This window comes from Phalaenopsis equestris, unplaced genomic scaffold (genome assembly GCF_001263595.1).
Source record: "Phalaenopsis equestris unplaced genomic scaffold, ASM126359v1 Scaffold000545, whole genome shotgun sequence".
NCBI classification, from domain to species: domain Eukaryota; kingdom Viridiplantae; phylum Streptophyta; class Magnoliopsida; order Asparagales; family Orchidaceae; genus Phalaenopsis; species Phalaenopsis equestris.
The window spans coordinates 219,970-242,863 of NW_018164985.1; the positions used below are offsets into that span (position 1 = coordinate 219,970).

General features: G+C 37.3%; 1 protein-coding gene across 1 annotated transcript in view; it reads right to left on the reverse strand.

Annotated features, from left to right (window-relative positions):
- LOC110029053 (LEC14B homolog) overlaps positions 1–22,894 on the reverse strand; it is a 52,632-nt gene that overhangs the window by 2,593 nt on the left and 27,145 nt on the right. The window contains exons 6-7 of the mRNA XM_020731165.1: positions 3,358–3,435; positions 206–381 (exon numbers count right to left, since the gene is read on the reverse strand). Coding sequence (XP_020586824.1) covers positions 206–381; positions 3,358–3,435 — 254 coding nt within the window. The remainder of the gene's footprint in view (positions 1–205; positions 382–3,357; positions 3,436–22,894) is intronic.

The window sequence follows — 22,894 nt, forward strand, 5'->3', positions numbered from 1 at the left end:
TCTATAAAATGATAAAATAATAACCTAGAAATAGTTCCCAAGCAAAAATAACCTAAAATGTTGATATTTTCAATTGTTGGACTTTATATCCTTCTATGCTTTCGAATGAAAAAAGTATACCATATAAGTAGTTTTCGGTCAAAATAGTTGGATTTTTATCTAGCAAAAATGAAAATAAACAAAATTTGACATCAGTAACACCTACTATTCAGGTTTGGAGGACATTCTGCGGACATCCCACATTTTCGTAGTCTGATCTTTGCCATTTGAAATGAAGTACCGACCATCTCCACGGCTGTCAATATACGTAATTCCTTCTATATGACCTGATAAGGCCCCTGCTGCTTTGCTATCCGAAGTAGAGCAACGCATGTCCCAAATCTGAAGATTATTAAGTTCAGATAAAATTAAGCAACTCGAGGGAGCCAAGATATATCTAAATATAAGCAAATTTCAACGTCATACTGAAATGCTGCACTAAATTAATACGATGACTCAAACAATGTAAATGAAAACTACTATAATTGAGATGAAAATTGTAGGTTTTGGGAAGAGAATAATTATTCCTCTTCAATTTCATAGAAAATGATTGCAACATAAATAGAAGGAAATGACTCCCACATTAGACTAATAAAATCAGTCATAACTTCTCATGATAAAAAAAAGAAACATGAATGATGACATACCAATAATTCTAAATAGAAAAAAAATAATTGAATATACTAATAAACAATTTCACTAAAAATCGAACACTCCTCTTATGTCTGAGCATAGATATCTATCATGCCCAACTTACTTACAAGAAGCTCAAAATTAGGTTTAAACAATCATTTAGAGAAGATATATACCATTTGTTGAGCAGTAAGGATAAATGACATGCAAATAGCTCCACAATCAATCTTCACTTTATGAAGTGTCTGTCCATCTCCACATGCTTTGTGCTATCATATTTGCACTAGATTTTCTGCAATGCTTACGGCCACTTTAATGTCACAGTATAAGTTCATCGGCATGCTTATTGAGACCAGCCACTCTTCAAGAATTCTTTTCAACCAAAAAATTTCACATACTTCATCAATCACAACCCTATATTCTACCTTAGCACACTCACTGCAATCAAATTATGTTTCTTACGTCACCATATAACCAAGTTTCCCCACATAGGTGCAATACTAAAATTTGATCATGTCAATAACTGAGCCTACCCAATCTGCATTAGTGTATGCATCTATGCTCTTTTGTGGGGTCCTCTGAGGCTTTCTTAGTATACCTTTTAGATATCTAAGAATTATGTTAACTGCTTCAAGGTGTTTTTCATAGGGTGAATGCATAAAATGACTTACTAAACTCACAGCAAATGCAGTACATGGTCATGTATGTGGTAAATATATCAACTTTTCCACCAATTTTCGATGTCAAACTATATTCATTAGATCGTCTTCCTTACCATCTCCCAATTTCTAATTGGGATACATTGGAGTGCCTGCATTCCTACACTCACTCAACCCGGTTTCCTTGAGTGCACCAGGGAAAGGGTTGATATTCATGAAGGAGCATGTAAATGATGAAGATTTTTGTGATTCTGACAGGACAAATTGTGTTGATGACATATGATCAACATCAAGATATTGCATGTTTGGCAACTTGGTCTCATGGAAGAGCAAGAAACAGTCTCTTGTAGCAAGATCAACAGCAGAGGCAAAATACAAGGTCATGGCATTAGGAGTTCCTGAGATGATGTGGTTACAAGCCTTGTTTGTTGAACTCAAAGTGGGTCAGTGAACTCAAATGAAGTTGTGGTGTAACAACAAGTCGACAATCAGCATTGCTAACAATCCGGTGCAACAAGATAGAACTAAACATGTGGAGGAGATTAATAGATTCTTCATCAAGGAGAAGCTGAACAACGGATTGTTGAAACTAAGTCATGTGGTAACTGGAGAGCAGGTAGCTGATAGCCTCACTAAAGGACTTAGTTCAGTGGAGTTAGCTAGATTATGTGACAAAATGGACTGAGTGAACATTTTTCGCCAATCTTGAGGAGAAGTGTCATGAGTTGTGTAATTAGAGGGATTTATTGGGATCATTTTTAAAACATTGTAAAACCTATTTATACACATGTTGAATAAAATAGTAAGTTTTTCAAAAACAATCATTTTCTTTTGAAACACAGCGGACAAATAGTTCACTCCCATCTTTTTTCACCGGAGGACAAAGATTTACAGTATACTCCCAACATGATGATGCAAAAGGAGATTTTTGCACTTTCAAGTTGGGGGTTCTTTGCAAGATGTACAAAAACGTGATATTGTTACATGCTGTAAAACAAATTTTAATATTCAATATTATTATCATGCAAAAAAAATGATAGGCATGAATGCTTCCAAATGAACTTATCAACGAAGCATTTGCATGCCGGAAGGCAAATTGGGTGAAAGGTAACCCAGTTCTGAAGAATGTTGGATTGTTCCAGCAATTTTTCCATGATGCTTCGATTTAATGGAGAGCACAGGTTTTGCTTCGTTTGGCTCAATACAAACTTTACTGCCAACGTTTTTTTTTTTTAACTTCACTGTAACTTGTTTAAAGGTTTAGGTGACAAATTCGAATAAGAAGATGATGCAAAACAAACACAGCAGACAAAAAACTACACTCCCAACATGAAGATGCAAACACCCTAATTTGTTTCTCCCTTTAAAATATAATTTAGATGAGATGACAACCATCATCTCTTACATTGGCTAAAGGATAAAATCCACCGATAGCCTCATATTGCTGTTAAGGACATTCATTTAAAACTTTAAGCAGATTCTCATTAACCAAATTATGGATTGGTAGAGTGCAGGTGTAATTTATAATTAAAGATAACAAAATATATTATTATGTGTAGAACTTATTTTATAAATATTTCATTGTAATTATGGATGCATTGTAGATTTACCAATGATTGAATTCCAAAATAGGCTGCACAGCAACTTGCTCAGTTTAGAAGATATTTGCTGAGGATTGAAACGGTTCTACGAGGTTTAAAAATCTTTATTTTTTAAAGGCATGATTCCTTATTGGAATTGGCATGTTTTTCCGTGCATTGCACCGGTTGGCTTGCTAGCTTAACAACTATGATTGGTGCAAAAGACAATAAAAGGGATACAATTCAATTAATTACACGGCCCATTCTGTTTGCACGGTACATTGATGCAAACAAAAAAAAAGTTGCAAACAAAACTTTTTGGAGTAGCATTCCTTATTTCAGTAAAGCTTAACTAAAAGATCGGAGAAAACATCCAAATATCCGGCCATGCTCAAAACGAAATTTTTAACCAGGAGAAATTAACGATGGCAATAATCAGAAAGTACCTTACAGATACCGTCATCACCACCTGAATATATGATATTACCAGTTTCATCAGCAAAGGTCACTGTGTTCACGTCGTCCTAGAAAAAGGGAAAAAAAGAAACAGAATAAATCAAAAGCATCCTTTAAATTTCGACAAATGGGGATTTAAAGCTACTGAATGGGATCATCAGCAATCTCCTGCTTTGATTGTTTTATGTCACTAACCTCTGAATGTAAACTGTTGTAAAAAAAGTAGCAGCCAGGAAAATTTAAATTGCTCATTCTTTCAATGGATATTCATATACAAAATTACATGGAAGAAAAAAGGAAATAAATAATTCAAAAAAAAAAAACACAAAAACATGCCTCCAGCTATCCGCCATTTGATCATTTAAGGATTATCGAGTAGTGTGAAGGTAGCAATTTGTGGGCTCTTTCTTACCTATTTGCATGTGAATAAATGAGAGAGCTATTTTCTTATAAGCAATGAATTCATGACATCTAATTATTCTTATCAAGCTTCTTTGTTGGCCCTTCTTGATCCAATAGCTCTTCAATATTTCTCCTCTACTAGATCATAGAAATCTACCATCCCGATATTGTCGACAAATTTCTCGAATGTGGGGCCATATGATGGAGATGTCAAAAAATCAACTTTTTATTAAGACATGAAGTACAAATCAATCTAGTTTCTAATTTTTCTTTTATAAAACATCCATCAACTTCCACGTATTTAGTACGATTATATTGTAAAAACTTGTGAGTAATATTGATGATAGATTTGTTATTACATTATATCCTCATTGTGACTTTTAAGTCGTCCAGTGTGATCTTAATTCATAGAATCTCGCAGATTCCTTGTTTCAACAGCCAGCATCTAGATGGACTTTGCTAAGATATAGGAGATTGTGAATTATCTCAGCCCATAATTGTTCACTCAGGTACGCCAATTCCATGGACCTGTTTCTTCTTATATGAAGTTTAAAAGAAGTTTTAGCTCTATAGCAGCCCTCTTGCGGAGCTTCTCATATTAGAAAGAGTCATTTGTTCAGATGAAACAAAGATTAGTTTTGATGCTTTGAAACAATAAATTAGATTCCCATTCTTTGTTTTAGGTTGAGTGTAATGCATCTAATGCAAGGATTGGAGCAGCGTTGAGTCAGGGTGGATACAATGTTGTTTGCTTTAATGAAAAGCTGAATAATTCTAGGAGAAAGTACTCGCCTACAATAAGAAATTTTATGCTATTGTGAGAGTTATCATACCATCAGAGTTAGTGCTGAAACTCTCAGGTACAGAGCTGTACTGATGCAGACAGCATGATGATTTTTGATCAAATATTTTAAGTAATTACATATGTAAATAAATAACCAATGGATCTTATATTCTTTCTTTTACCAAAATTAGTAATTAACAGAATATTTATATAATCAAAATGTACTTACTAGCAAGCTTGTATCAACTAAATTTTAAGTGATTCTTTGCTCATGAACAGTAAGATAGGAAGACTTTATAGTGCATCTCAAACATTAATCTACTAAATAAAAAAGTAGACATACAAAAAAATTAAAAGATTTGTTTTCCTATATTAAAATTTTTAAATTTTATCCACTTGATGATTTACCCCATTAAAAATGACTCCCCGAAACATCTTCCTTTTGTAAACAACCATAAAATCACTATAATTTTAAGTTTAAAAACCCACATTCACAAATTGAATTGATTTATTAAACGAATACCCAAAAATTCAAATTTAAATTAAAATCAACTTTCTTTTTTCCCCTGCTCTCTCTTTCCTCTTTGCATTTATCGTTCTCATCTCCATTTCTTCTTCTCTTCTCATTTTCTTTTTTTTTTTTTCACTTCATCTCCTCCTTATTTTTCTTCAATGCTTCCCTCATCTCTGTTCTCCATCACGATTCATCTCCAGGAATTCTCGGAATAAGAAATGAGGATAATTTTTTAGTAAATTTAAGCTCAACCATCCTTTTAACCCTTCACTGTTGCATGTGCTGCAAAGTGAAAGTTCAGGTTTTCACAATAAATTACATTAATTAAACTACAGTAATATTTAAATAAAACTTAGGTTAATGATTTTATAAATAAATTAATTCATAAAAAATTATACATATACATGTATATGTATCGATACATATATATATATATATATATATATATATATGTATATATACACATATATATACACATATATGTGTATATATACACACATATATGTGTATATATACACACACATATATATATATATAGACACACATATATATATATATACACACACACATATATATATATATATATATATTATGGCGTCGTCAGCGGCAGTGGGCTCTAGTTCGGTGCTCCTGCTTAGCCGCTCTGGAGATAGCCTCAGCGATCCGTTCCCATACCACTACACTTGTCGGCGATTTTCCTATTCCTACTCGTGCTCCTCTTTTAGATTCAAAGTCTGGTTTTCGTATTGGCAAGTCCTGCAATATTCCACAATCTTTCCACGAAGCACTTGAAGATGGAGGGCTCTTGAAGGTGACGGGCTCTTGAAGGTGACGGTGATCAAACTTTCATTAAAAAGCTTGGTATAAAAAATGGAAAGGGGAAGTCTGCTCTTATTCTCACTTAGGTTGAAACTAGTACTCTCGCATCTTCTTGGTTTTTTGCTATAGTGGGGAAATTCTTTTATGATCACCCAAAACTTGAGATCATTCGAACAGATTTTGATGCTATGAAGCTATTGGGCAATTGGAATATTGACTTACTTGACGGTCGACATATACTTATTCAGTTATCTCACGATACCAATTACACTCGTATTTTTTCTTGAAATGTTATCAAGATCGACAACCGTTTTATAAAAATTCTGAAGTGGACAGTCGATTTTGATCCAAAAGTAGAATCTCCTATTATTCATGTTTGGATAAAGTTCCCGAGGTTAAAATTACATCTGTTCAACTTAAAAATTCTCTACTTCTTAGCAACTGTTTACGGTAAGCCTCTCAAGTTTGATAGTCATACATTTGTTATCACCAGACCCTCTGTGGCTTGTGTGTTAGGTTAGAGATATATTAATAGAGATATATCACTCAACTGATTCCGGATGAGGTATGGATTAGAACCATTCACAACGGGCATTGATAAAAGGTTGAAATAGAACCACATTCTCCTTATTGCTCTTATTGTAGTATGTTTGGTCAAAGTTCTACTATTTGTTATCGCTTGCATCCTCATCTAAGGTCAGATATCGTTAAAGATCAACCACCTACCATCACTGCTGAGAAGGTGCAAGTCGATCCTCTATCCAACACCGCAGTTCCTGATGAAAAACATCATACTACAGGTACAGATCTAAACACACTTATACCACTCACTGTTATTGAAGAAGACTCACTTACATGCCAAGACACGCGAGAGTGCTCCTTTGATCCAATAAAAGATCGGATGGTACAACAAGTATTTGCTTCTAATGTTCAACAACCTTCACATGTCCGGCTCATTTTAGACCAATCTACTGATCAGGTGAGTCAATCTTCAGATGAGAAATGACAAGTCTATTCCAGGAGGAAGAAGAAGAATGGAGGCCGACTCAAGCTCGGGAACTTAGGAACTTATTGGATGATACATTGGTTACTACTGGCAATGACACTCATCTTACCAATTTATTAACTGGCTCATTTACTAGAACTAGAAGCAGAGGCAACGAAAAATTGGGTCGCTCTCTAGCTACCTGATACTACGTATTTTGATACTTTTGATTTTTTTTAAGTCTCTCATGTATTTTTCTGTATTTTCTCTTTTTGGAACCATTTGCATGTAGAAGTTATCGTGTGGGTAGGGTATCATGCTTGGGCTCTCTCACACAATCTATCTGTATTCTTCTTCATTTTTAATATATTAACTTTGGGCTTTCTCATAAAAAAAGTGCATAAATATGTGTGTGTGTGTGTGTGTGTGTGTGTGTGTGTGTGTGTGTGTGTGTGTGTTTATATATATATATATTTCACACGTCGTCTCCTCCTTCGCGCCAACGTTTCGTCTTGCCTGACGTCAAAGGGCTTCGGCGTCGTCTCCGTTGGTCTTTGTCGAGGCATCGTCTCTGCGATTCGTGTTTTCTGCGCGGCGTTTCGTATGTCTTCGAACACCTCGTTTAGTTGCGCCTGTTTCGCGGCTTCACCCCGACCATCTTCGGCTCGTCATTTTTGCTCTCTGCCCGACTTGGTAGGCTTTTCGTTATTGTGATGAAGTTCCCTTCTTCGGTTGAACCTGACAAAGCCTCATTTGCCCACGTGGTGGGTAATCCTCAGGTGGAGTCGACAGTTGTCTTTCCTTCAAGTTATAAAGAGTATCGTGATGGTATATGTGACTGATGACTGCCCCTTTATTAAAAATGCAACTAGGAAAAGTGGGAAAGCAGCATTTTTTTTCTCTGAGATAGAAATTTCATCACTGACGAAGAAATTCAAGTTCGCTCTTATTAGAAAATTTCAGTGGGGGCAACCACTATGGAAGTTATCAGGATAGATTTTAAAGATCTCAAACTAGCAGGAAAGTAGAAAGTGGGGCTTATAGATGGGATACATGCATTGATTCAATTAACCGTGATTGAAGACTACACTCGGATTTTCGCCAAAAACTATCTTAAAATTGCAGACAAATTAATGAAGTTACTCAAGCGGTGTCCTGATTTTGACATCAATCATGAATCTTCTACTGTACTGGTATAGTTTAGTCTACCCAGTCTCAAGCTGTATTTTTTTCATCATCAGGTTCTCTACTCTATTGGGGTCATACTTGGGGACCCTATGAAGTTAGATTTACCCACTTTCAACCTAACCAGACCTTCTGTGGCCAAAATACTTGTCGAAAGAGATATTACTTTACTTGATGTTACTAAAATCTGGTAAGGCACAACTCATAATGGATATTGACAACAAATCATCATGGAGCATAGACCGTCTTATTGTTCTCATTGTAAGATGTTTAAACATACCCTTGGTAAATGTCATAAACTATCCTAATTTGAAATCTAAAGTTCAGGTGAATAAGTACGGAGTTTCCACTGCTCTGGACATATTTGTTCCACCTGGAGATAAAACTACCACAAGACAGGATTTGGTGTCTTATTTAATTGCCCCTATAGACACCCTCCCTGAAAATATTGTTTCTGTCATTGATGCGAAGCTAGATGGCCCTGCTGAGCAACCTACACTTTCAAACCCTATTGAAAACATTACTGAAGGATCCTTACCTACACGGATTGAAAATCAGGAGAACCTTGCAGCTCTCCATCTTCAGAAAATATCAGGGGTAGAGGCGAAAACTCATAACTCACATACACTTGAACCTGTTGTGGGTACAACTGTTGGCAATCTTTCTACTACAACACTACCACCTCATTGGAATTAGCTTTGATCTTAATTGGGTGGATTTCAATACCAACAACTAAAATAGTGTACCCAAGGAAGCATGCCTACAAAGTTAAAGTGACACTTCTTTAGATGGTCATATGATTGATATGTTCGAAAAATTCTAAAAACTTATTGCAAGTGTTGCAAATCCTTAAATATCACAGTCCATCTTCTTTAGGGACATTCAATGTTAGTACAAACATCTCTGTAATTCGATCCCCAACTTGCTTCTGCGCTCTATTGGTCACATTCGATAAGCTAGACAACTAGGGAGCATTGAAGCTAAAATGAGATCTATAACATGTTGAATCTCATGCAGAAGTGATAAACTAGAAGATAGAACGTCAATCAAAGTATCCTGAACTGCTCCAATAAGGGTCACACTATTTCACTTAGCAGCACATCCATTAAACTACCCTCCAATATCACCAAGGCCATTCCCACTGGCACCACTCATTGCCTATAGAAATAGAGCACGAAACGTTATAGTCTCATTTTTGTTTGAGCACGCATCACTGTTTATACCTTAAAGGGAAAAAGTACAATCATAATAAATATAGATATTATAGTGCACCCCTGTCATAAAACCACGGTTGGCCCAATAAAATGTGACATGCATTCATCGGCATAACATCATATCACAATTACTCGTGTATATTTTCTGCAATGAAAAACTTTACTAGGCACCTCTTGTCAACCTTAATCTTTCTTTGTTTTAACCAAGTCAAAAAATATAGTTGGAAATGCATATGGATGTTAGGGCTCATTTTATCCACTTTCTTGGTAGGCAATTCATTCTTACAACTCCCTTCATCTATAATGATATTACACATATTCTTCTTCACAGTGTTATGGGTATGAAAGATATTATGCCTAAATCACTATTGATCTCTCTTGAGCTCAATCTCGATAACTCATTGAACCACAAGCACTTCGCCAGCTCATGTAGATAGCTAGTATTTCTCTTCATTCTCCTCCTGTAACGGTTCTATAAATGGGGGAGGGGAAACGAAGAATCGAAGAAGATGAATCGAAACGTCGGGCAATCAAACAGGAACGATGGGAAGTGAGGAGTGGGAAGAGGAAGTGAACAGTAGAAAAGCCGAAGAGAGGAATTCGCCCTATAAAAAGCGTATCAGACGGGAAGGCGATCAGAGAGCAGAGGATGGTGAAGGAGGAGTAGTGCACCCGAAGAAGCGACGAGTGGGTTAGGGCAGAGGGGGCATCTTTGTCGAAGGAGTCGATGGAATCACTGCGTGCGGTTGGGCCCTAGCCAAGCGTCGACAATGAAGAGAAGAAGAGGAAGTGCGTGCGGAGTTTGACTGGAGGAGGTTGGTCGACTCGAGTGGTATTGTGCGAAGGAACTGTGCAAAGGAAGAAAAGACGCATTTTTCGTTTTTTTATCAGTGGGGCCCGCATTTACACGTGGCAAATCTTTATTGGAGTCCGGACGCAAATTTACGTCTGGTCTCCGGACCAAACAATTTTTTTTTCGTGCGAAGGAGGCCAAGTACTGCGAAGGAGGACAAAGGACACTTTAGGACAGCTGAGGTAAAATATAAAAAAGAATTATGAAATTAATGTAATAAAATAATAATAAGAATTATATATATATATATATAATAATAATAATAATAATAATAATAATAATAATAATAATAATATCCCCCGATGGCGAACTCTAGTAGCAGCTACGTCTTCGCTCGTCTTTGCTGGTCTTCGCGCTCGACTCAGTTCGTCTCCCTCGCTTCTCTTACTCTGAGAGAAGTCTTCCCGTCTCGCGAGATTTCCTCGCTCTGTCGCTCGTCTGCGAGTCCTTCTCGCATAGCGGTTCCTCTGCAGCCCGACGTCTCTGCGGCTCCATTCCTCTGAGGCTCTGCGGCTCGTCTCACGTTCTTACGTCTTTCCTCTGCGGCTCTCTCTCGCGGGTGCGCTCCTCTACGACTCCTCTGCGGCTTCTCTACGAACAACTTCTTCCTGTCTTCTTCCTTTCAAAGCTTTCGATGGCTTCAGACAGATCGTATGTAGCTGCCCTTTCGGGTGTCCGCGTCTCAGACACACCTACATCGCCATATTTCCCTCCTTTGTTTGAGTGGGCTGAGAACATCAAAAAACCTATTAGAAAAAATGGGAAGTCTGCCATATTTTTTACAGAAACTGAAGGTATTCAACTTGTTTCCTCCTGTCGTCTGAATTTGGTTGGGAAATTTTTGTATGGTCATCCCAAAATGGAGCTCATTCACAAAGAATTTGCATTCACAAAGACATTCACAAAGAATTTGAACTTATGCACCTCGTTGGAGAGTGGAAAATTGGACTATTAAAATGGGAGGCAATTCTTATTCAAATTAGTAACGAAGATGATTACATGTGTTTATTCGCTAGAAGGATAATATGGATTGATAACAAAGCAATAAAGATTCTGTTATTGGTCTGCGAATTTTGACCCACAGACGGAAGTGTCAATCATTCCGGCTTGGATTCGCCTCCCTGGTCTGAAATTTCATTATTTTTTTCAAAAGTATTGTATTTCATTGTCTTGGCTTATGGAAAGTCACTCAATACGGACATTCCTACTTTTAATATTTTCCGTCCATCTGAAGCCAGAATACTTGCTGAAAGAGACATCACTACACCCGCTTCTGAGGAAATCTGGTTGGGCACACAACATCAAGGATATTGGCAGAAGCTAGAGATTGAGTCTTTTCCGCGGTATTGTTCAAACTGTCGTATGTTCGGACACTCCAGTTCTCAATGTCATCATCTGCACCCCCACCTCAGACCAAAAAAGCAAATTGCTCCGCTAGAGGCTTTGATTCCATCTCCTCCTGATCAGCTCCAAGTTTTTGACACTATTGATTATCAGAAGGATACCCCAGAAGACGTCACTTTCCCCGCAGACAATATGTCAATCATTCAGTCCCCACTTGTAGCTCCCCCGTCTTTGGAACCTCCTATCGTGGGGGAAAAAGAGATTCTCCAGACCCAACCTATCACCGATAATACAGGTGAAAATATTTCTATTGTTTCACTACTGTCTCATCAGGTCCAGAAAAATGTTGGTATTACTCAAGCTCATGAGGATCGTGAAGTGCAACGACCTACAACTGTCCGACCACCTTTGGAATCTACTGATCAAATGAGCCAATCATCGGATCCAATCATCGGATGAGGAATGGAGGAATGGCAGGTCTACACATCCAGGAGGAAGAACAAAAATGAAGATTTACTTGAGCTCAGGAATCTAATGGATGACACTTTGATTACTACGGGCAATGATACTCAATTTACTAATTTGTTATTCGGCTCACTTCCGCGAACTAGGGGCAGGAGGACTAAAGTGGGACGCCCCTAGCACCTTTATGTCTTTTTGTAGCCTTTGATTTTTTTTCTTTTATGTATCTTTGCTTTATTTGAGTTTTGTGTGTGTTGTTTTGCATGAGTTAAACTTTCTTTTAGGCTCTCTCATGCAACATTTCTATATATTTCTTCCGTATTAATATATTTGCCCTTGGGCTTTATATATATATATATATACGTGAAATAATAATAATATAATAAAATAATAAATTAATAATGAAAAGTTAATAATTACTTAAAATAATAAATAAATTTAATTTTATGTCATGTTTATCTTATGTTTTCACTTTAGAAGAGTCGACGTCAAGACAAAACAATCAGCATCAAGATGAGTACTTGTACTTTTAAACTATATTAATAATTTGTTTATTTGACATTATTGGAGGATGATTTATTCTGATTGAGTTATTATTTTCTTTATTTTTTATATCATTGTGAATGTTATAGTCATTTACTCATGCATTGTAGTGCATATATTATATAGAATGATTGAATGTGACAAATAAATATGTTTATGTTGACTGTTTGTATGTGCATTATTGACTATGATTAAACACTTCTTGTTAGTATTAGTGCGAAAACACTAATGCACCCGTGAACGCAATGGAAAAAAATATTGATATTGAAGTACATTAAGTTGTAAGCATTATTAGAAGGGGTCTCATGTGGCAGTTGTACATATATGAAATGATATTGCTATGATAATGATATAGACTCTTTTAAATAACATATCAAATGTTTACATTGGTTAATAAAGCAGCTTAACTGACATGCATATTGTTTTTTATTTTCCTTATATTGTTGTAGTATAGAAGTATGAGTACTCATTGTTCGTTTAGCTCACAATTATTTTAACTACCTTTTCAGGTAAATTTTAAATATTTAAAAGATGAACAATATAAGAGAAAATGTTTATAGAACACGGGGACAATCATCAACAATGTAATTTTAATTTATCATTTTAATTTAAATTATTTAGCGGCTTTTTTATCTATTAAATTGTAGATGAATATAGAAAATTTATTTCACATCGTCCAACTTTTTGTACCCGTCTTGAATAATTCCATGCTCCGGTCCGAGTCATGACAAAAGTCATATTAGAGCCCAAGATTTAGGATAAATTAATGTAGTATTGATGAAAGAGTCAATAAGATAATTATAATAAAATTTTAATAATTATAAATTTTAAAATTAACTTAAAGTAATAATTATTATTCATTCAGGCATAGTGACACACCCGATATCATAGAAAAAATCAGATAAAAAACAAAGAAGTACAACCTACTATTAATGTAAACATGAATGCCCTCACCCAAATGATGGTTGTGATGACTCAGCTAATTCAAGAATCCAGATTGCATCATATCGGAAATGATGCGGTTGCAGTGGATAAGTACTTGAAGATTTTTTAATATTTGCGTCCATCTTTGTTTAAGGGAATCGAATACTCAATTGAAACAGAAAATCGGTTAATGAGGATAGCAAAGATACTAGATAGTATGGCTTGTCTGAATGAAAGAAGAGTATTGTTGACAACGTTTGTCTTGGATGAAGATGTCTATAGATGGTGGTGTGGGCAGCGTCAAGACAGATTAAGGGACATGCCCAATACAATTGTTAGTTGACAGGAATTCGTGGGCTTATTCAAAGAATGGTCCATACCCCTATAAGCTTGATGATAGATGCAGGATAGGTTCATCAAGTTGAGGCAAGGAGAGAAAACAACTATACGGTACGAAGCATAATTCACTGCACTATCAAGGTATGCGCCACAATTAATCTCTACCACAGAAGAAAAATGCTACAGATTCCTTTCGAGATTAAGAAATTTGATCAGACAGTCATTGCTACCCTTAAGAATCGATGAATACTCGGTATTAGTGGAACGAACTACAAGAGTAGAGATCACCTATTAGCTTACTCAGAAGAGTAAAGAGATGCATAAGAGGAAAACTGCAGAAGAACACCAAGTCACTCAGAAAAATCCAATGAGAAGAAGTCTAAGAATAATTCAGGTGGAGTTAGCAAAGGTACGACTCAGGGTGTTGCAGCACATTGTGTCAAATGTGGGATGCAACATAAAGGTGCATGTTTGATGGGCTCTAACACGTATTATTGACGCCACCAGCCTGGTCATATAGCACGATATTGTCTATCTCTTGGCTGGAAAAATGTTTAAGATCAGAAATCCAAGGGAACTCCTTCACAGAATACTGTAGATGGGCAAAAAAGATAGTTTATACCCACAGCTCCTACCCAGGTTAATCAAGACAACCAGTTTGATATCGAGTATATTCCCTTACTCATAGTGAGCCTGAAGAACCTACTGCTGCTGATGGTGATGAGTATCTATTATTTTAGTGTTTTTATTAACATGTTTTGTGTTCAGTATCTATGTATTCTGAAGTATAGTTGAATCATCTTATATCAATTCTTTATTTTGATAGTGATTACTTTTCATGAATGACCTTAATTTTATGTATAGCAAATGTTGTTTGTAAACTTTGAGAACAAATTTTTTGTAAGTGGGAAAGATTATAGTGGTTTTGTAAATGGGGGAGAGGAATGAAGAATCGCGGAAGATGAAGCAAAGGGTCGGGCAATCGAACAGAAATAATGGAAAGTGAGGAGTCGAGAAACTGGGGAGGTGAACAGTTGAGAAGCCGAAGAGAGGAATTCACCCTATAAATTACGCATCAGACTGGAAGGCGACCAGAGAGTAGAGGGTGAAGGAGTAGCGTACCAGAAGAAGCAACGATTGGGATAGGGCAGAGGCGACATCTCTGTCGAAGGAGTCGGCGGTATCGCTACATGCGGTTGGGCCCTAGTCGAGCGTCGACGAAGAAGACAAGGATAAGGAGTGCGTGCGGAGTTCAACTGAAGGAGTTCGGTAGAGCCGAGATGTATCGTGCGAAAGAACCATACGAAGGAGGAGACTGAGGGTCTGTTTGGGGCAGCTGCAGCTTATCCTGATAATCTGTTGATAAGCAACTTATCCTGATAATCTGTTAATGAACAGTTTATCCTGATAAGCTGGCTAGCTCTTTGATTTGTGCATTTCGAAAACAGCTGATTCTGGATAAATGATAATTATGTCCCTGTTCTAGATAAACGAATTGTTTAACTGTTTAGTTTTCAAAATGAACTATTGTTGATATCAACTCTTATCTGAAACAAGATAAATTTGCAAAACTGTGTATCCAGCTACAATAAAGGCAACTACGGCCATGTGAAAACCACAGTTACCCTCCCATGTTTCAGCCCTCGAGCCTTGGCAAATAAATAAAGAAAAAACACAATATAAAAATATTTTGACAATATATGATCTTGCTTTGTTAAAACAAACTAGTTCCTCTTAAACTTTGAAGACCAAAACAGTGATCCACCCAAGCAAACCAATAGCATGCATAAAAGCAAAGAAAAACTCGATGCTTATGCAATCTCTACCATGGAATCAAAGACAAAGATGCACTGACATACTTCTTTAAGATCACAAATCTAAGCTTCAAATATCTCATCTCTATCCTTGCAAAGACCAAGCACAGTGAAAGAAGAAGGTCAAATAGATCTATCATACCCACAACCGTAGATTTAAAACTCAAAAGAAAATCACTACAGAAAGCCATCAAGAATAGCCAACGAAATAACGCTTTCACAAATACAGTTTAGTATAGTATCTTTCCATCTTGCTGATGAACAACCATCAGACCATGGATGGAAAGCCAGAATTAGTATCCATTCACACAGAAGCAATGATAAAACGTCCACATTCAATCATAGAAAGCTAGTATAATCCAAAATAATCGACCAATTTTCTTAGCTGCATTATCAAAAACACCAAACAAACTGAAGCCGCAACCAAAAATATTCTAGCATCAACCAAATGAATTTTGAAATAAAAATCTTTGATTCCTCAATAGACTGCAATAATGAGGACATTAATCGAGAAGTTCTAGAGTGCGCATCTAACCGAATAAATCAAAAGAAATATATGGAAAGCGAATCACCTCGACCGCGTTCTTGAGGAGGAGATCATCCTCTGGATTCCACTTGATGAAGGACTGCAAAGCGCCCATCCATTGATGCCCATCGAGAATCGGCGATAATGAGGGGTGTATAGGGTTTAGGCGTTCGGAAATTGCGGGAGGGAAAGCCTCTCATTGTTGCCGGAGAGAATCACGCATTTGGGGTATGTAGACGAGCCCAAATATCTTTGTGCCTCGATTCCAAGAACAAAAAGGAAGCTTGCAAAGAAAAGATGGCGAGGAGGCAGAGGACATGTTGAGGGGGTCGCAAGATCCAACGGAAGGAGAAGCGAACGAGAGTTAGGGGAGAAAGAGCGAGGGGTGTCAATTGTCTTTCGCTCCTGTGAAACGCGAATCGCGAGGTCTTACCCGCGATCCACAATATTAACCTGCGAACGGAGTTTATAAAAATGCCCCCATAACACTTTTCCCAAACAGCAGGTGGCATTTTCAAAACACCACCGCTGTAAATAAGCTCTCCCAAACGCACCTTGAGTCATGCGAAGGACACTTTAGGACAACTGAGGTAAAATATAAAAAGGGTTTACAAAACTAAAGCAATAAAATAATAATAAGAATAATACACACACACACACACATATATATATATATATATATATATATATCGAAAAATCCCGAGAGCAAATATATTAACACGAAAAAGGTACAGAAATGTTGTATAATACTTATTCAACAGAAAAATAAACGTAATAAAATATTGGAAATTTAATGCATAAAAGTTAATAGTTACTTAAAATAATTAATAAATTTAATTTTATATAATTTTTATGTTAGGTTTTCACTTTAGAAGAGTCAACGTCGTCGCAAAACAATCGGCATTGATGTGATTACTTGTACTTTTAAAATATAGTAATAATTTATTTTTTCTCAAATATGTCTGCATTTAACGTTATTTGAGGATATTTTATTTTGATTGAGTTATTCTTTTCTTTAATGTTCATATCGATGTTAATGTTGTGGTCATTTACTCATGCATTATATTGTGTCATCTATAGTATAATTGAATGCGGCAAACACATATGTTTATGTATACTGCTTTTATGTGTATGATTGGCTATGATAAAGCACTCATTGGTCGTACTAGTAAAGGAATACTAATGTAATTATACACATAAATTAAAAAAGATATTGATATTAAAGTAACTTAAGTGATACAAATTTTTAGACAATACTTCCTGACGGTTATATAAATATAAAATGATATTGATATGATAATGATATAGACCCCTTTGAATAACATGTTAAATGTTTATATTAGTTCATAAAAAAGCTTAAATGATATGTATATCGTTCTTTTTTATCTTGTATTGCTATAGTTTAAAAGAATGAGTATTCACTAACTTGTTTAGCACAATTGTTTTAACTAATTTTTCAGGTAAATTTTGAGTAATTAAAAGAAGAACTGTAGAAGAGAAAACATTTATAGATGACAGAAACAACCATCAACGAGATAATTTTAATTTATCATTTTAATTTAAATTATTTAGTGGTTCTTTCATCTGTCAAATTGTAGACAATATTGAAAATTTATTTCACACCGTCCGATCAGCTGCACCAATCATGATTAATTTCAAGTCCCGAACCGGATCGTGACACCTCCTCTCGAGAGCATCCACTATATGTTTCTTCTACTACATTATATGACACGAGTGCTTGTTGCCTGCAGTACTGTAGGAACTAGAGTACTGCGGACGCATTTACTATAACTGCTACAATAAATGTGAGCCCCCCTTTCTTATTTAATCAATTAACTTTCCTTTCCTTTCCTGATGATTTCCAATTATAATTTCTTCTCTACTTCTTTCATATTCCACCCCTTACCTATTATATCTCTTTCCTTTCCTACTCTTTATCTATTTTATCTACTAATCCCCTCTTTATATAGTTGTTATTTTCTGAGGTTAGGAAGGAGTTTTATGCTTGCAAATTTCTAAGTGCAGCCTTAAAGGAGTTCTTCCCCTCCGAGGGTTGCACCTGACGAAGAGAATGCGTTGCGATTGTAACCCATCCGAGGTGATGACCGTCTCCAAGGGTCTGGGTGGTGCACCGGTTGTAGCTCAACCACGACGAGACATTTATCCTTCCGCAACCCCCTCCGACCTCTCTTCCCACTCGACCTTGTTGTCATCTTCATTCCCTGTTGTTGTTTGACATTTCCTATAGCTATCTTGCTGCTGCCAACAGCGACAACACCCTCCTTGCAGTTGTTCGACGCTTCCTAGTACTGCAGCCCCTCCAATAACCGTAGCCCCTCCATTATTGCTGTCAGCCACCTTCCAGCCTTCTTTCAGCAACCGCAGCCACCTTCCAGCCTTCATTCAGCAACCACAGCCATCTCCCAGTTGTTGTCCTTCCCTCCTGCCACCTACCCTCAACCGCAGCCCCTCTCCTACAGCCGTCAGCCACCTTCCAACATTCTTTCAACAACCACAACCATTTTCCATCAGCCGCCAACTCACCGTCCAGCAGCCTCCGTCCTCATTATCACCCGTGGGTATCTTTTATTATTTATGTTGTTTGTGTTTGTTTATCATTACTTACTATTTTTTCAAGTGTCGTGTTTTTTAACCAGTTTAAAATTCATAAATAATAATTTGTGTTTCCGTTGTGGTTTGGATTTCCTTCGGTATCATTTGGTATTAGAGCTAGCCCAACCTTAGCCCTATCCAAGGATTCCCTAGCGCCCGCCTCCCCCCCATCGGAAAATTTTCTTTCCTACCCTGAATCACTAATTCAAAAACCAAACCATAAATTTTTTTTGTTGATTTTCGAAATCAGCAATTCCAAATCAAACTTTATATACATACAATTAATCTCATGCACCATTTGTCATCACCTAACTCTAAACCTTAGTCATGCCACTAATGAGATACATGTTCAAGATTACCAGGGAGGAGATACAGCGAGAGATCCGTCGATTTTGGCAGTGGATTATGAACATTGAAGATGAAATCAAATGAGAAGCTACCCTCGACCGTGATCCGAGGTCGAAGAGGGGAACGAGGAGATATAAAGATGAAGTAGCAAACACAGTGTCAGTTCCTACCAACTTACTACTACCAAAAGTTGCAAACTCTAGCTTCCGATGTGGAGAGACCGCAGCACAAAACGAACCCCCTGACTACTATCCAACAAAACCAAACTAAAAGTTTGTCACAGCCAAAAAATGTGGCAAGTGTCATGGATTTGGACATGTTCAGGCATAATGCACAACTAGGGGAGTGATCTACTTAACCAAGCAGAGTGTCATCGAAAAGATTGGTAAAGACACCGCAAACACTGAAGACGGTAAGGACATAAATGAGCACCAACTTCCAGTTGAAGAGATGAACGGTGATTAGAAAGAAGATGAAAACTTCCGAGAGGATTCTCCACTTGTAGCTAGTGAAAAAGGGATGCCGCAAAATCCAGTTGACCCCGAGATAGAGATTTCAACAGAGGTAACAGTCACTACTCTAGAAGGTAGTAACTGAGATAATGGCAGCATAGCAGAGCATGAGATTATAGTGCCTTGAGCTAGCATGAGAGGAACATCAACAGGAATGGCCTTGGATGCTATAAGGGTAATGAGTTTGATGAGTCGACATCAGATATAGGTCCACCACGGATAAGCGAGATACAAACTTTTCAGAAATATAGACCCCTTTCTGAGTTGCTCCTACAAAGGTCCAACATAATCAAAAATGAGGTCATTGTGTCATGTCGAGACCATTACATAGACATATTCAGATGCTACTTTCAGGTCAGCATGGGACACCTAGTTAGATGTCCATATGGAAGAGATGAACCCTATCTTTGTAGTGGGCCTAAGGAGCTTGATGGAGGCAAAAATTCTGCAATAAAATCCCGGTCCTCTTCGTGGGGAGGAGGTCTCTCTTGAGGGGGTGTCAGTGAGAATGGCGCAGCTCGCCACAAATTTCATCCCAGAATTAAGTTCTCCTCACATACTTAATACTCAACCACCACACGCTAGGCACAGAAAGTGGAAGCAGAAGATTTCAAAATGTAAGGGCTAGAGAGTTGCATTGCGGAAACACACCTTTATATGCAACTCTTGCTCTAGATGTATCAAAAGAGGATGGCTACCTATTCTACCAGAATGTGTTGTGGAATGATTACACCAACACGATCAACCTACCACAGGACTTATCGTCGTACTATAAGGATCCAAAAGCTTCGACGAATGAGATCAAAGCTCCCCCCAAACCCTGAAGAATGACACGAGGGTTTTCCTCAAAAAGTTGAACTAGCTTAACCCAAACCTGTTCAGTTGAGAGAGGGGTGTTGAACTGGCCCCCTCCTTTCACTTGGCGGGAAATTTACCCACCTTTCTATTTTCATTTTCCGCCTATTCATCTCCTATCTATATGTGTGTTTGTTATCTAGGTTCTCAATTTTATGTTATTTCTAATTTCAGATTTGTGCGGACAGCAACTGGCATCCTAATTTCCCTTGAAGATTGTATCCAACGGTTAGGGTGGTGCTCCGGCTATATCTCTCTCTCCGGTGGTGATTTTCTTCTCCGACTTCTACCTCCACCTCCCCTCTGTCGCCTGCTATTTCTCCCTGCACCCCCATGCTTCTATCCACAAACAGCCTAGGCTTCCCTCGCAGCCAGCTTTTCCTCCTCTTCTGTGACACCCAAAACCTCTCCCGAAAAACCCAGCCACACCCCATCCTCCCTCAATTCCCGTAACTCCCTCCCATATCCTATTATTCCTTCCCCTCCCCCGTGAAATCCAGCTCTCGTACGTGAACCCATCCAACCATTAAATATCCTTAAATGAATTATTTTGTAGGCCTTGATGCATCCTCCACAAATCCTCCCAGTAGCCTCTGCCTTGATGCAACCTCCACATATCCTAGGATGTCTTTTCAATTTATGTTTCTATATTCCCTAAGTGACAAGAGTCCTTATTTGTAACCCTATTAAAGTTCAGCAATGATATTATTATTTCTCTTGTGGTTTGGTTTGCTTCTAGTATAATTGTACTCAGAGAAGAATCACCCTCTGTTTGGGCTATTGGATGCAACATGTCCATATCCATAACACTTAAAACACTTCTTGACTAGGAATGTCTTATTGGCGTTAGCCCAATCATTTTCTCAGTCATTCCATCTTAACCAAGAAGCACGTTTTGAATTATAATTTTTTGTAAGGAAATTGTAAACAAGATTCTTGCATGGATGACAAACAAAGTTGTCTGAAGGTGGAGAGGGAAGACACACAGTGAAGTAAATCCCTCAACGCAGTATCGGATCACAAAAGTCATGATATAGAATGTTGATGTTTATCTTCCCTCATTGATGATCAAATACATTTTCGAGAATTCACGGAGATTTATTTCCATCTTTGTTGGCTTCTCCTCAAGAAAGGCCAGTCATGGCACTTCTGGTCAGTGTGTTCTCCTCGCTCGACCACATGGTCGAACGCTGTGTGAAGCTTGGAGTGGATTTGATATAATCACCGCCTCTCCACCTTCAAGGCTAAGATCTAGACATATTGTAAGGCCCATAAAAATTATAATTATACACACTGCCAATAAATAGTCCCAATCTGTCATGATTTTGGGCTATCATTAGGCTCTGATATTCTCCTCAGGCTCCACCAACTCACACTTTAACATAAATTGCTCATACACAATGATATAGTCTTCTACTGGTAGTACTCTAAGTGTTGAAGTCTCAAGAATATTTCATATCTATAATGTGTTGAAAGAAACTTGTGTTATATCTCATTTTTTTATTCTTGAACCAAATTCGGCTATCATTAGGCTATGATATTCTCCTCGGGCTCCACCAACTCACACTTTAACATAAATTGCTCATACACAATGATATAGTCTTCTACTGGTAGTACTGTAAGTGTTGAAGTCTCAAGAATATTTCATATCTATAATGTGTTGAAAGAAACTTGTGTTATATCTCATTTTTTTTAATCTTGAACCAAATTGTGAACTTAGTTTTTCTTCTACACTAACGCAAATGCTTCAAATTCTCTCACCACCAAAAAACACTCTTCTTAAACTTGATAACACTAATTTTATCTTCCTATTGGGTGGAAAACTTTGTAACCAAAGTCCTGCTCCATAGTCTAAAACCACTCGATGAACTTATCCGGATCCATATGACCTTTAGAATCTGATTGATTGATCTTGACTCCAAAGTCACCCTCTATCCTTCTATACTCGAATCAACACAACATGGTAAGCCATTGAATATTCCTTTGAAAGGTTTCTCTCAGGGATACAGTAGTTCGCTCTCCCTTGCGGTTTCAACCAAAGGTGATTTTTTTTTTATTTATTTAGAATTAGGCGTAAGTTAGGGTTTAGTGTTGGGAACATTTGTAAGAAGTAAGAAGAGAAGCTAGGGGAAAACGGTGAAGATTAGAGAGGGAAGAAGCAGTTGACTGCTGTCCTAAATAAAACAGCAGAAAATTTGGCTGTTCAGCAAAGTCAGCTAGGGTACAAATGTCGAAAGGATCCACCACCTGATCTTGCTCAAACTACAAGCACACAGCTGTCCTAAATAAAACAGCAGAAAATTTGGCTGTTCAGCAAAGTCAGCGAGGGTACAAATGTCAAAAGGATCCACCACCTGATCTTGCTCAAACTACAAGCACACCACTGGAAAAAGAAAAATTATAGCACTCCCAAAAAAGGATAAATCTAAGAAGATATCTCAAATAATCACAGGATTCAAAGAAAACGGTCCCAGTCTAAAAGTATATATAT